Source organism: Podarcis tiliguerta (genome assembly GCF_965153285.1).
Source record: "Podarcis tiliguerta genome assembly, chromosome: 13".
NCBI lineage: Eukaryota > Metazoa > Chordata > Lepidosauria > Squamata > Lacertidae > Podarcis > Podarcis tiliguerta.
Genome location: NC_139546.1, coordinates 37,078,793 through 37,094,062, shown reverse-complemented (window position 1 = coordinate 37,094,062; position 15,270 = coordinate 37,078,793). Strand labels below are relative to the sequence as shown.

General features: G+C 45.0%; 2 protein-coding genes and 1 pseudogene across 3 annotated transcripts in view; 1 reads left to right on the top strand and 2 right to left on the bottom strand.

The window, feature by feature from the left end:
• Nucleotides 1-15,270, top strand: part of CORO1A (coronin 1A) — a 79,472-nt gene that overhangs the window by 19,412 nt on the left and 44,790 nt on the right. The gene's annotated exons all lie outside the window — the stretch shown is intronic.
• On the bottom strand, nt 2,097-6,196 carry LOC310662712 (T-complex protein 1 subunit eta-like; annotated as a pseudogene). The gene has a single exon. The product of its transcript is annotated as a T-complex protein 1 subunit eta-like (transcript).
• Nucleotides 6,921-14,922, bottom strand: GDPD3 (glycerophosphodiester phosphodiesterase domain containing 3). Its single transcript, XM_083409760.1, has 10 exons — nt 14,336-14,922; nt 13,964-14,006; nt 13,728-13,863; nt 12,452-12,497; nt 12,210-12,328; nt 11,387-11,476; nt 10,686-10,819; nt 8,852-8,911; nt 8,446-8,497; nt 6,921-7,184 (listed from the first exon to the last, which is right to left on the bottom strand). The coding sequence occupies exons 1-10, from the start codon at nt 14,475-14,477 to the stop codon at nt 7,050-7,052; spliced, it is 957 nt and encodes a 318-aa protein (XP_083265886.1). The 5' UTR covers nt 14,478-14,922; the 3' UTR covers nt 6,921-7,049.

The window sequence follows — 15,270 nt, the reverse complement described above, 5'->3', positions numbered from 1 at the left end:
TTGAACTGATCTTTAATTTTTGTATTGTATCTTTGTAAACCGCTTAGAGACTATTGTAGTCAAGTTATATATAAACTGCTTGAATACATAAATATATTTATCGTGACATATGCTCTGATGAGGCACAGTCCTCTTTGTCAGGTGCATGAAGTAACTACTGGCATGGGGAAGTTTATATGCACCCCGAGTGTGTGTAATTTACTGGGGGGGGGGGGATTCCAACAAGAGGAACAATTGGTTTGTGCAATGAACTTCTCCTTCTCAGGATTTGCTGAGACCCAAATTCCGCAGTGTCAAAATTCTGATTACATTGCTTTCCTGCTTCTCATTGATGTTGTAGTTTTGTTGTTAATCTGTGGCAGCAAAAAAGGCTTGAGACTCCTTAGGCACCTTGAAGCCCAGCTTGTTTCTTGGGGCAAAACCTTCTGTAGGCAAAGGAGAACCCACTTATTCAGATAGTGGCAGTGGACAGAGGATGGTGGCTTTGTCATATTGCTGCCCAAGCATACGTTTGAGCATATGGAGCTGTCCTGTACTGAGCGAGACCATTCATCTGTGCAACCCAGTTGTCTGCTCTGGTCTGGTTGTGGCTCTCCAGCGTCATTTCACGTTTTTATTTTGCCATCTCTTGTACTGTTTAATTTGCATAGCTGAAGTTTACTGCAGCAAGTATTTACTCTGAGGTGGTGACTAATGTTGGAGAGACCGATGTTCAAATCCTACTGAGCCATAAAGCACGCTTTGCAAACATGGGGCCCAAGCCCCATCTCTCAGCCTAATCCTACCTCACAGGGTTGTTGTGAGGTGGGAATCAAGCACCCTATCCTGAGCTCCTTGGAGGAAGGACTAGATAAGAAAGGCAGCTTTACATGGGCCATTTTATACTTTTCTTGTTACTTCTTGTGGCATGTTCTAGTTAGGATTATGTGATTTGATCTATAATCTTATACTTTTCTTGTTACTTCTTGTGGCATGTTCTAGTTAGGATTATGTGACTTGATCTATAATGGGACTGATGTGCTGAAGATACAGTGGTACCCCAGGTTAAGAACTTAATTTGTTCTGGAGGTCTGTTCCTAACCTGAAACTGATCTTAACCTGAGGTACCACTTTAGCTAATGGGGCCTCCTGCTGCCACCGCACCACCGGAGCACGATTTCTGTTCTCATCCTGAAGCAAAGTTCTGAACCCAAGGTACTATTTCTGGGTTAGCGGAGCCTGTAACCTGAAGCGTCTGTAACCTGAAGCTTCTGTAACCCGAGGTACCACTGTACTGTATTAGAGCCCAGGGATTGGAGCAGATGACCATTGGATTTTCTTCAGCCCCAAGCGTCTCTCTACCATGACTCTGAAATTAGGCAACAATTCTGTGGCAGCAGCACAGCCACAGAATATTGTCTCCCACAACCATTCATAGCAGAGGGTGACTATGTTGTTCTTTCTCTCTTTCTTGGACTGTTTGTTTGTGTGCATTGGCCACTTCTTATGCATTAACTTCTCAGGGCAACAAAGCATCCTTGAAGAATTCAGGATGGCAAAGGAGGAGTATCTAAAGAACCAGCATTGTCCAGTGGATTAAGGGCAGGGATGTGTAAGGTAATAGTGGATAATGATAGTGGTAGATGTGGGGCAACCCAGCCTTTAGGACTGAGTTAATCGGAATTAGGACTCAGCTAGAGAAACCTGTTTTTAAAAGGTTGGGGTTCAGCACTGAAACATGCAACCTGTTAATGGATGCCAAACTGTATTGCCACTTTAATAATAATAATAATAATAATAATAATAATAATAATAATAATAATATATCTTTATTGTCATTGCCCCCTTCGGGGACAATGAAATTACTTGACTGCTCCATAAAAACACTAATTAAACAATACAGTATGATACAGCAAGGGAGATTAGTTGACTTTCAAAGTCCGGGCTTTCTTGCAGTAGCTGAGCCCTGAACGTCTGGGACTAGGTCTTGGGGCTTCCAGTTCAAATGGCTAAGTTGACTTCAGCCCTGGACCACTATAGAATCCGAGCACTGAGGTTGACTCAGCTCAGAGCAGGAGGCAGAAATGGTGGCTTTGGCTAGTCGTATTCCTGTGTCATTGGCTAGATATGAAATTAAGGCAGCCGTATTCCTGTGTCATGTCTGGGAGAAGACACTTCAGCATGGATTGAGTCTGCTCTGACCGGTCCTAACTCCACCTTTGCTAAGGTGATTTCAATCCATTTCTGTTTTAGCATTAGTAAGTGTTGTTAACACAGTCATTTAACTTTCCTTAATTATGAATCTTTGCGGGATTAAATGCTATATCACGCTTGTGGCAATTGGTTTTTACCATCTCTTTCTGACTTTAAAGATCATATTGGGGCATGAGAGAGCAAGGGGGTGTGACATTTAGGATGGGTGGATGAACTTGCAGGAAGTAGTAGACCAGAGATGAGGTTGAAATTGGTTCCTGGTTCCAGCCCCTTATCATTAGCAAGCTAGACACAGGTTTCTCATGCACACACTCTTAAGAGTCTTGTGAATCAGGCTCTTTGGACATTGGCAACAGAGTGTCTTGGCAGATTTATCACATGGGCCTTAACCTGCGGCTTCTTATTGAAGATACATACAGTGAATCAAAATGTATACATTTAACATGGGGGGAAACTCAGGAAATAATGCATATCTGTTATGGCAGATGGGGAACAAAATGTACACCTTTATTTGGTTGGAGAGAATTAGCTAATTAATTCTAACCATGACTGAACCAACACACATGGACATGGCATAGATGCAAGAAGAAGCAAGTCAATTAAAATAATTGACGGTACCCAAAAAGAACTTTTGAAGCAACAAGTGGGGACCCAGAGGACCAAGTGAAGAGAAAGCACAGGAAAATAACTGAGTCAGGCGCCATGTTCTGCTTGGCAGTAAGAGTGGTTTGCAGCAAGAGTGGTACCTAGCAAAAGAATGAGTGGGCTGTGAAGCCCATCTCTTGTACGCTTTTGGACTAAAAAGCTTCAAATCACATTCCAAAGCTTCAAATCACATTTCAGTGGTTACTGAAAATTTACATCTCAGGTGTCAAAGGCCAGGGCAACGGCGTGTCTTCAGACGTATCTCTGTGGGGAGGGAACCCCACAACCTAGGAGCTGCCACAGATAATGGTCTCTCTCGAACCCCAACCCCTGAGCCTCTGAGTGTGGTGAAACTACCAAGAGGGCTCCCTCTGCTGATCTTAACATCCAAGAGCATCTGTAGGAAAGGAGGCAGTTTTTCAGACATTTGGGGCCTAAGTCATTTAGGTATTTAAACCCACACTTCCGTTTTCTCCTGTTGCTTTACCAGGGAGCAAATGGCAATCAGGTTTTCCGCGAATTGCTGTTTGTTCCAATTCCTCGCTAAAGAGCAAGTTTTGCAGGGGAAGGAGGAAGGGCAAAGGCAAAACCACTTGGACCCGTGCTTTCTGAGCACAGGACAAGAGGAAGTGTGGACAAGCCCTGATTTGATTGGGCTAGAAATAAACTTGGCAACTAATACAGCTGTTTAAAAACAGGGGTTGTATGTGATCTATATAGAACATCAGCCAGTAACCTGTCTGCTGCGGGCTGGCCCTGTTTGCCTGGTTCCAGGTAGCAATCAAGCCACTGTATTTTTGTACCAATTGCAGCTTCTGAACATTCTTCAAAGGCAGCCCCGCACATCATGCATTCCCATAATTTGGGGTGTGAAAACCTCTCCAGTCATGGTGTGTGGGACTCCTCCCGATCATCTGTTTATAGGGCATTCATCTTTATTTGCTTGCAAGCATTTATACATCATCTTATAAGTCATTCATTCATGACACACTTGTCAGTGCATTTCCCTGTCACCTTAATAGCTACAGAAAGAGTTTATTTTAAAGTGGATTTGTTGCTTTACGGTGACAGAGCCCTTTAATCCACTTTAATTGCACACACCGAAATTCCCCGGTATAGCAAAATACTGACTCTCTTGGCTCACTGGTGTATTGGCACAAGGACATCATGCTTGAGCACAAAAAGTAGTTTTAGCCTGGACAGCTGAATGCTCCCTGGGCTTCTGGTGGCAGATGTGTGAGTCGGGATGGTTTAAAAGCTCATTGCGTGAAACAAGGATGTGCGAACTTAAGTTCCTTACTCAAGCTGCTTATGTACATGTGCCGATTGGAAACCAACCTCAAACCTCCTTACTGTGTACATATCAACAGTTCTGGGGAAGAGTTCAATATCAGCAAATGCAAAGCAGAAGCCACAGCTAGAAACTTGTATTGTCACTTGCTGCTTGTCGGTAGTGCCAGGAATGTGCCCAGGGAGGGTGGGGACTGGTGGCAACAAGCAACACACCCACCTGGGAAAACATGTTGGCTTGCCTCTCAGCTCCGCTCAGCCTCTGCTGACACCAAAAGCACAGAGGAAAATGAAAGATTGCCTTAAGAAAGAAAATAGCTTAAGCTCCCTGAGCTCTGCCAGACACATCTATTTATTGCCCAAAGCATCCAATTCCTGCCCATAGCTGTCAACTTTCAGATTTGAAAATAAGGGATCAGCAGCGTCGAAAATAAGGGATCAGCAGCCTCACCTGTCCCGGGGACAGTCTACGGGATATCTAACAATCTGGGATAGCAGCAGGAAGCAGCGGGAAACGGCGCTGGAATAAGGGAATTTCCCGCAAAAAAAGGGAAGGTTGACAGCTATGTTCCTGCCTTGTCTCTCACAGCATCAGAAATAGGGGAAAATCTCATTCATTTCACTAGCTTTTCCTAAATCTTTCTCCACACACAATATTGGAGAAGAGTTTGAAGTCCTCCATTAAAATAGTTACACATTCTTGCAGATGACTGACTTCACTTGTGCTTCTTTGTGTGGCATATTATTCAGGGTTTGTGAGGGGTGGGGGGTGGGGAGATGGAATTCTAGTTTGTGTTTTGCCATGGGGAAGAAGTTTGGGAGAGTTGTTGGTAGTTTCCATGAATGGTCCTGGAATAGTCTCGGAGGTACTTGGAGATCTCCGTCTCTGTAGCTCCAGCACCAGCGACAACAGAGTCATGATTGATTGCTCTCCTACCAATCATGATGGTATCGTGGAGACGACACGCTGTCTCCTCCATGAACTGCTCCATCCTCCACGCAGGATTATCATGCAGGTCTTAGCCTTTGGGCAGTCTGTGAAGAAGTTGTACCTGTCTCCTCAAAGGAGGACAATGCCCAAGGAAATAATCGGTCAGGGAATTTACACTGGTCTGGATAGATCCATCACAGGCCCTCATGGTCCTCTTGAGATCTTCTTCAGGCACTCGGCCAGCACAGAACATGTCCCGGTCAACCAAGTACTGGGTAGCCATGTCACCAGTCGGAAGCTTGGAGAGGATGACTTTGGCCCCTGACTTGTGGAGCTTATCAAGCTCATCATACAAGATGCTCCACTCAGCGTCCACAATGGCCTGGTAATCCTGCACAGTGTGGACTCTGACTTCAGCATTGTGCTTCTCCGCCTTGAGCTCCAGCTCAATCTTGAGCAGAGCGTTCTTGGGGGACTCATAATTCTTGGGCTCATACTTCTCAAAGCCAGCATAAGAAAAGGTCTTCTTGAAGGCAACTCCTGCCACCGGTTGGGAATCCACCAAGGGCTCCTCCCTGCACCTTCTTGATCCCAATCATTTTGATCTGCAGCAGCTCGTCCAGCATCATGATGGCATCCACCACCATCTTGGCAAAGAACTATTTTTGGTGGGAAATCGGCTTTGAGCTCAAGGCTGTGCTTGCACACTTCTTCAGCAGGCTCTGCAGCGCCTCTCGGTCGGTCCTCTTGATCTTAACGGCAATCTTCTTGATCTTATTCGCTGCCAGCTGGGTTGCAGTATGGAAGGCAGCGATGATGATCTGGGGGTGCAGCCCTTCTTCCACATAGGGCTTGATTTGCTTTCGGAATTCAGCAGCTAGAAGTATAACTGAAGTGGTGCCATCGCCAACCTCGGCATCCCATGATTTGGCAGTGTCCACAGGTGTCTATGCAGCAGGGTGTACCACATCGAGAAACTTCATGATAGTGGCGCCATCATTAGAAATGGTTTTAACCTTTAAAGCCCTATATGGCCTAGGACCCTCATACCTAAGGGACCGCCTCTCCTGGTATGTTGCACGGAGGACCTTACGGTCTTCAAACAAAAACATCTTGGAGGTCCCGGGCCACAGGGAGGTTAGGCTGGCCTCAACCAGAGCCAGAGGTTTTTTTTGCTGCGGCTCCAATCTGGTGGAACGCTCTGTCACAAGAGACTAGGGCCCTGCGGGACTTGACATCTTTCCGCAGGGCCTGCAAGACAGAGCTGTTCCACCAGGCCTTTGGCCAAGGCACAGTCTGACCCCCCTCCTTTGGCAATCCTCACAGAACTCTAGCCCAATGGTTGCCATTAATTTGAACTGATTTTATAATGAAATGATTTTAGAATGTGGTATTATTTTACTGTTGTTAGCCGCTCTGAGCCTGGCATCGGCTGGGGAGGACGGGATATAAATAAAATATTATTATTATTATTGCTTTGCCTCTGTCATCATCAATGAGCTTGTCCATGCCCCGAGGGCTGAGAGGTCTGGCTGGCCTCTATAATGACTTGGCAGGCATTGATGTTACTCACAAGCTGAGGGATCCAATGAGAAGTGTCTGTGCCTTCCTTCAGCAGGTTAACAGGCATAGGCATCATCTTTGCGGCAGCCAGGTTGCCAACGGCCCCTCCCCCATTTCTTCTTCTTTTGGGATCTTGTTGCTATAATCAAGAAAGACTAGAAGCGCAATATACAAATTAAGATTTTCAGGCTTCTGCAAGCAGGACCGTAGCAAATAGTGTGCTTTAGCACAACTGTGGCCAGATAAAATCCTAGACACTCTGCACATACCTTGCTCATTCAATGAAAACACAACGCACTACTAGCAACAGTAAGGTTTATTTGTTTCTTATTTTACCCCCACCCCCAACAAAATGTCTTTTCTTCTCTTCTGACCTCACACACCTCTCCTCCTTTTCCAGTCCGGAGCTATTCTCCCACGTTGCGGATCATTCACTGCAAAGGGGCGGGTGAGCATCTAGATACTTCCGGAGGAGGGTGGGATAATCGGTCATGACTCCGGAGACTCCATAGCTAAAGGCTTCCTCAAAATACTTATCCTCATTCAAGACCCAAAGAAGAACCTATACGGAAACAAAGAAAAAAGAGATGACGGGTTTGAGAGTGGAGCTCTTGGTTGTTCTAGCCGATCACTTATTTATGCAGCTATTAATTCAGTCAACATTTTCCCTGCAAGCAGGATGTTGGTGGTAGAGGAAAAGCCACAATAACTGCTTTGCAGTCAGCAAGATGCTCTTTCTGGGAAGAAGAAGAAGAAAACTTCCTGGTAAGGAAAAATCATAAGGATGACTTTACTGATTGGAAAACACAAGATGGTTGCACTAATGCCACAGGCATCTGAGAACCAATATAGAGTGGGTTGTGTGAGCTCTGAGGGAGGAAATTCCTGCTTGAGATTTTGTCTCGGTTATGAACTTGTTAAAGCGGCATTCCGTCGCATGCCATAAGCACCACTAAGCTTTCAAGTACGCATGACACAAATCTGGCAACATGTGTCTTAAATATGCTACTGTTTCTACATCTCGGCTCTCTACCTGCAATGTGGGAGTAATGAGCTACGGTACTTTCACAAGGCTGTAGTTGCAACTACAGAGGAGGAGGAGAGCTGAATTAATCTGTTGCAGTAAAGCAAAACACACACACACACAGAGAGAGAGAGAGAGAGAGAAAGAGAAAGAGAAAGAGACTGCATATTTGCACCATGCATGCATTTAAAAGACATGACTTCCCTAAAAGAAGGAACTGTAGTTTATCCCCATAGAGCTATTAATGTCCTAACCAACTATGATTCCCAGGATTCTTTGGGAGGGAGTAATGTGATTTAAATAGATGGCATGCAATGCAGCCAAAGTCAGATCTTTAAGATACCATAGCATGCTTAGGAGGAGGATATAATCCATTTTTTAAAACCTGATTTAGGCACCCCTTGCTGCCTAGGAAAGGGACACAACAATTTATAAGCACACTCTCAAATCCTAAAACAGTGAAAGCCATGATACTTGCTGAGGTAGGTGAAAGCGCTGGACTCACCTCTCTCAGCTATCTACCTCCCAGGATTGTTGCACATATAAACATGAACTATGCAGCTCTTTTTCCTGAACACACAAGAATACTCTATTAATATGACTCTCAGGTGCCTCTCAGGTGAAGGGTCAGCACTATATGTAAATATAGCTAATAGTGACATTAAGAAGTCAAATATCCCTCTTCCCCTTGCCACCTATTGCAAAATACTTAAATACCGGGCTAAAGCCTTCTAGCTCAGCCTTCAGCAGTTTCTGCTAAGGAGGGACTATAATTCCTGATTCCTCCAAGTTAATTTACCTGTATTCCTCTGTCTTCCAGATGCTTGAAAAGCTTTCCCCGCATTGTCATCCTATAAAAGAAAGGAAAATATGGTGGGGTATATCGGAGCAGTCCAAGTGGTAACATTGGGGGAGGGAGAGAGAACAAGAGAAACTGCCCCTTTACCTTTTGTGATGGCCCCCTTAACAAAACCATGACCCACTATGACCTAAAAAGAAGAAAAGAACAACAACTAAAAGTGGAGAGGGAAAATCAGGTGGGTGGTTCATGTGGACCTCCCTATCCTGACAGTTTTGAGCATCAGTCAGTTCTCTAGATGAGAGATACAGAAGAGGGAAGCAGCAGGTGATGAAATGGGTCAGCTTTGGTGGTGAGCAGGCTTCTTAAGAACTGAGCAGGTAAAGTATTGCTTGCTTTCACTCACTTGTGGGCAAATTTAGCCACCAGTGCTCCAAACCAGCCCTTTTTTACTGGAAAATATGTCCTGCAATTAAAGGAAAACAAAAAGGCAGCAGAGTTAACAGATCACTGAGAAGTCTTCATTTCCTGCCATTCCTCTTCTAAGCTATCAGTTCCAACACAGTTTCGTAAAACCCAAGAGCCACTCACTCACTCCCAAACTTTTTCTCAATGAGCACAACATTCACATTAACTTGTTATACTTCTTATAACATACAACTATGACATGGGGAAGGCCTAAGGGTACCAGGAAAAGCCTGTCGTGTCCAGCTGAACTTGAGTCTCACTCTCAGTTGCTTGGTAAACCTGTGCCTGAACTATACAACCTCAGACCGTAAGCAGGGGCTCAAATGACTGAATGCTCCTGCAGTCCAAAATAAAACTTGGAATACTAAGGAAATGGCTAGGCTATAAACTTTCCCCCAATATATTAAGTTTCTTTCTATTTGTTAAAAAAGACTAGATTTTTATTAATAGGTTATCCATTATATACAAAATTACAAGTAAATTATAGGATACAGAAAGCAGGAGGGATGTGGACAGCCCAGCTTGCAAACCATTGTGGAAGAATTATACATCACACTTAGTTTTCACTTCCCTTTCCTTCATCCTAATAAATATAACAGTATTAACTGTGCAACCAAAAAACAGTTATAGAGGAATAAAAAATGTTTTGATAAGAGGAGAAGCCTCATGTGTATTCTGCTTGGGCATAGTATTATTACTCAGTGAAAGAGGCAAATGGTAGTTAGGTTTCAAGAAGTAATCTCTCTTTTTTGTACCTCTGGCCACCAAAAGTTGTTTGCTTAATTTGTGCGTAATTGCAGGTTCTCAGGACATATTAAGGCCATATGAAACAGATGGGACTTTGGCAAACCTCCAGTGCAGAGAAAAATCTAGCTTGGCAGTGGCAGGAATACTTTGCCAGGGTCTTTTTAAGTTTAAGAAAGGGCATGCTAGGCGTTTGTTGTTGTTGTTGTTGTTCAGATTCTGTTGTTTTATGAAGAAGCATCCCATCATGCAAGCCCAGCTGCTTAATTAAGTGCTGAGTTTTTTTAGAACCATGTCACTTCATCACTCATGCTGCTCCTAACAAGCTGTTCGTACAATGTTTTTAACTTGTCCTCAGTACCTCACCCCCTGTGTGAACTCACTTGGACCTGACTTTTCTTCCAGAGGTACCTCATTCCCTGTGTTTGGTTGGACCTGACTTCCCTTCCAGAGTCAGTGATAATCATTTCCTTTCCCACTCTTTCTGGTCCCAGATTTAGAGAGAGAAGTTATGAATGTGCATGACCACCAACATCCAAAAAACCAATGGATATCACTGCCTGCATATCAGTTACTGAGAGTCCAGTGGATAATCAGGCTCTGTCAAATAGTCTAAATCACACCAGTTGAGTCCTAACTGGATCAGACTGAAGGTCCACCTAGTCAGCATCTTGCTTCCCAAGAGGATCAGCAAAATTCCTCTGAGGATCCCACAAGCAGGACGTGAAGGCAACAGTGACTGGTACTCAGAGATATTCTGCCTTCCAATGTGGGCATTCCATTTAGCCACCATTCCCTCTGTTCTTGATGTTAAGGTGTGAGTGCCGGTGCGTATGCGGCCAACATAGCAACACACAAACACCCGGAGGTATCAGTGGGCTTGTGGAGCCCTGAGATTTGCAGGTGGACAAAAAGTCTTGGAAAAAGACTTCCAGTTGCTGATCCTTACACCAGGAAAACTGTCCCTCTGAACCTTTACATTTCTTTTCACACAGACACACACATACACCTCCCCCAGCTTCTGTCACCTGTTCATAATGGAGGGCAGTGGAAACTCAAGGAAGGTTTCTTTCAGCGGCACAAACGGCAGGATCCCTATGTAGTACAGGAGAAGGATCATGATGCCACGTTTAAGGGAGAAGATGTAGGGCATCTCTGTGTTCTGGGGGATGGGTAAAGAGGAAAAAATGAGGTGAGGGTTTTGTGGTTTCTAGGCTTAATAGCCAGGAAGAAATACGGAACATGTCATCATCACCCCCACTGATTCCTTCAGCTCATCTGGGACATAACTGTGGGTATCATACCTCTGCGCTGCACACTTGAACTGGTTTGGACATATATCTTCCCCCAAGCAAGCCTATGAGTTGTAGGGTTGTCAGAATTCCCTGTGAGAGCTCCTGATACCTTGCACAGATGTCCATCCCCCAAGGTCATTGACAGAGGAACCTGACAGCTTAACAAGTTGGAACAGTGCAGGCAAAGAAGCAAACAGAGAAAGCAGGAAGCTGTCTCCTAGCCTTGCCCTGATTGATTTATTATGGCATGTACTTTCGACCCATGCCTCATTTTTATTTTTATTTGAGGCTTGTATAGTCTGAAAACCTGCATACTGTTCTACAGTCAGAAACTTGGACCAATCAAAGGCATTGCCTCATTTAACAGTGCCAGCATATGAGTTACCGAGAGCCCAATAGCTGTGAAGGTGGATGAAAAACTGTCAATAACATACAGCTGCGCAGCATTTCTTCAGTACTTTCCCGTCAAAGGCGGCCCAGATGGTGATATGGGAGCGATTGTATTCTCGGACAAGATCTGCTACCTGTGCGCAAGAGGAAGAAGGCAGAGTAACATGGATTCAGTGAACAGGTGTTTTTCTCAAAAGCACTGACTTTCTGTAGTTGCCTAAGTCCTGGAAACTGAATGGAAGATCGTCGTGGGAAGGCACAGATGGTCTCTCTAGTTACTAATCATTGGTGTGAGCTAAGTGTCTGGACCAGGGCAGTCTATTCCACACAGTCCAGCCCTTCAGAGGTTTGAATTAATTTCAACTTGGTAGTTGACTACAAAGTTCAGCTTCCTTACAAATGTGGCTGAGTTATATGAATGGGAGGGAAATCCCAGAGAGGGTAGTATCCCTGTAGGGTAGTAAGTCTGTTAGAGCAAAAACAAAAAATGACCCTTGAGTAGCACCTTAATTGCTAGCAATTTATTGTGGTGTGGGTTTTTGTGGACTAGAGCCCACTTCATCCAAGGATGCGTCTGATGAAGCAGAGTGCCTAGTCCCCACAAATTTATTGTGCTACAATAAATTTATATATGTCCTTAAGGTGCAACGAGACTCCTTTTTATGAGTGGAAGATGTGGAGATAGGAGAACAAATTAAGTACTTAACCCGATGTACTACTGTATAAGGTGTGATGAGCTGTGTGTCCCTGATTAGGAGTAGAGTGAGGTCTGAATATTGAAAGGGGAGAATAGCAAAAATCTGGGTCGTGACCTAGAATGAAGATGTTGGAAAGTAAAGAAGCGCGAGTAGCTTGTTGCCCCCATACCTTTCGTATGAGTTCGTCGCTATCCTCTTTGATTTCTAGATTGACCGGTACTCCAGGGAATTTCTGGAAAACCTCCTCCAAGCGTGGAATCCGGTGGTCTTTGCCATGGGAGTAGCGTCCTGTTGGAAAGGGTGGCTTATGCAGCAGGTGGAGCATACTTTGCTGGTGCACAACCCCACCACACGTGAGCACCCCAAACACAGCACCCCTCAAACCAAAGCAGCTCTACTCCTCCTACTCACCTGGGGAAAAGGTCACCTCCAGAGAATCCTTATAGGGTGGCAGATCCTATGGGACACAATTAGGGTAAGGACTAAGGAGCCAGGAGGACACCTGGGTTTTCTTGGGGAGATGTGGGATTGGGGGGCTTAGAACATAGCTTGGGGTAAGGACCCCTGGGTTCTTTGGGATGGGGGCAGGTCCTGGGTTTAGAGTCATTGCCCTCCAGCAAATGGCCTCTAGGCACATGATTCAGTCATCTGCAGTAGACTTGTAAAGGGGTAAAAGAGTATTGGGAAATGACCCATAATGAATTGGGGGGGGGGGATGTTTAAAAGTCTTTTCTGTTGGGGGTAATTCAGACTGAAATTCCCAGGTGTCAGAAAAGGTTATTTATGTATGCCACTACTGCAGCCTGTGTTTAGTTAGCCAAAAAAGAAGGGGAAATGAACGAGGTCCCAACCAAAGAAGAATGACAACTTAAGTTGACAGAATATGTTCAGCTTGCAGACTTAACTTATAGAGTAGGAGAACAAGAAGAACATACGTTTTGAGAAGATTGGAAAACATTTATTGAATATATGGGAAATAACTGTGTACAGCTGAAAGCGCTGGCAACATTAAGATAACTTCAATAAGTTTTGATGTAATAATGAAATACTGAATGGTTTAGTTTTTGTAAAATAGGATTGATGATATGTAAAATGAACCATGGAAAGAGAAGAAGGGAAGTCATTGATATCTTAAGGATGTAGGAAGGAAGACTTTAAATTGTAAAACAGAAAATTTAATTAAAAAATTATATATATAAAAATTATTCAGCCACCTTGCCAGAGCTAAGCAGCTTAAGGTCTGGTCAGTGGCTGGAGGGGAGACCACCTGGGAACTCCACATTCACTACCTCATCATCCTTCCTTTCTTCGTTTAGAATTATGTACAAACTGCTTAATCAAAGAGCTCTCTGTGGGGCGCATAATAAAAGTGTAGATAAACAATAGCTAAAATCCACAGTATTAATAAGCAAATACACATAATATAATTATAAAAACACAGATACGATCAGATTAAAAAAAAATAATGAATATGGGTTAGGTTAAGTTCTCTGGATGGATAGACTTGATGAAATAAAGTTTTCAGTGGGCATCCAAAACAATATAGGATGGGCCCCTTCTAGTTCTCAAGAGGCAGGGAGTTCCAAAGGACAGGTGCTGCCTTGTATTCTACCACAGACAGAAAGAGGGACGCAACTCTACTAAATATCACAAATAGTAATAAATAGGGGCAGGGTACGTCGCAAACCTTATAGTCCGTCTCGCTGATCTTGATGTTATGCCCTGTCTGGCGTTCCAGGTTGTCATCATGGGACACGACCACAACCCCATCTCTTGTCATGTGGCAGTCAAGCTCCAAGAGGTTTGTCCTCTGGGTCAGTGCGCTGGAAGGGCGGAGAGAAAGATCAGGATGGGAGGCGGGATGGCTGCAGCAGCAACACCAGTGCAAGGCAGGGGGGGGTGTAAGGGGGGGGCAACACTCACTGGCTAAAGGCTCCTAAAGTGTTCTCAATCTCTTCTCCAGCACCTGAGAAGAAAACGGAGATGTTGACAGAAGGCAGGCACTCAGCTTCCTAAGGGCTGGCATGGCATTACCCCATATTCCCCTTCCAGGGACACCAAGGGCCTGCTCTTTTTGTGATCTAGGAATGCAGCATTGCAGGTCTAGAGAAGTGGAGCAGAAACAAAGACATCTGCACCTGTCAGAACGGGGAGAGTGGGAGGGCTAGCTGCTAGGAATTACGGCTTCGCTTTCTCAGCCCTGGCTTGCTGCAGCACGCCACCCCTCCCCTCCCCTCCCAGACCTCTGTCAATGCCCCCCCCCCCCCGCCAAGCGAACATCCTTGCAGAACTCACCGCCCCGGTGGGAGACGTGCCGGCATCGAACAGGAAACCTGTGTGGCTTGTGGAGCAGATGCGGCTTCTTTCTCAGGCAGCGGGATGTCAGGGCATAGATCCCAAGGGCAGGCAGCCCAAAGAGGAGTAGCTGGAATCCCATGGCAGTGGTGGAAAGAGGCTAAAAGTCCTTGGCTTGGTGGGTGAAGGCAGGAGAGAGACGTCAGGCTCAGCCGGGGCCCGCTGAAGTCTCTGGAAAGTGAATGATGCTCATGGATTAGGAGCAGAGCGGAGGGAGGAGGGAGCCTTTCAGGTCCTCTGGAAATGGCGTGAAATCAGGTGGGTTGGGATCCCTGAACTCAAGAAGATCCCAGATCAAATGCAATGTGTGGTAAGTGTTGAGAGCAGGACTATCCCGGCCGGGAGTGGCTGGATAAGCAGGTTGATGTGATTTTTTGAGGCACTGGAGGAGGAAGGAAAAAAATGAGGTGTGGAGAAGACAGAAACTTACTCCTCCTCTTTGCCTGTCAGGACCTCTCTAATCTTGCACCTGTTCACCCGCTTGAATGACTGTACATATGCATATATAGAGGTGCACGCACGCACACACACACACACACACACACACACGTCATGCTCCTGTCCCCTCCCCTCTTAATGCCAACCTGCACATTTTAAAGACTGCCACTCCCTTGGGGCAAAGAGCAATTTTCTTGGCAGCCGAAGGTGCTCTGGTCCTTCCTGCTTTGAGCCACTTGACCTCATTCCTTTCTCCTTTCCTTCAAGAAGAGATTGCTAGAGCACTTCCCTCCCACCATGGCAGCAGATCTCATTCCTAAAATTAAATAAATAAGGGCCTTTGCTAGATGTGGAATGAAATGCATATATATATATATTTTAATAAACAGGTTGGCGTCAGTTAGGGATTCCTCTCAGTGCAAAAACTAACTCCCGAA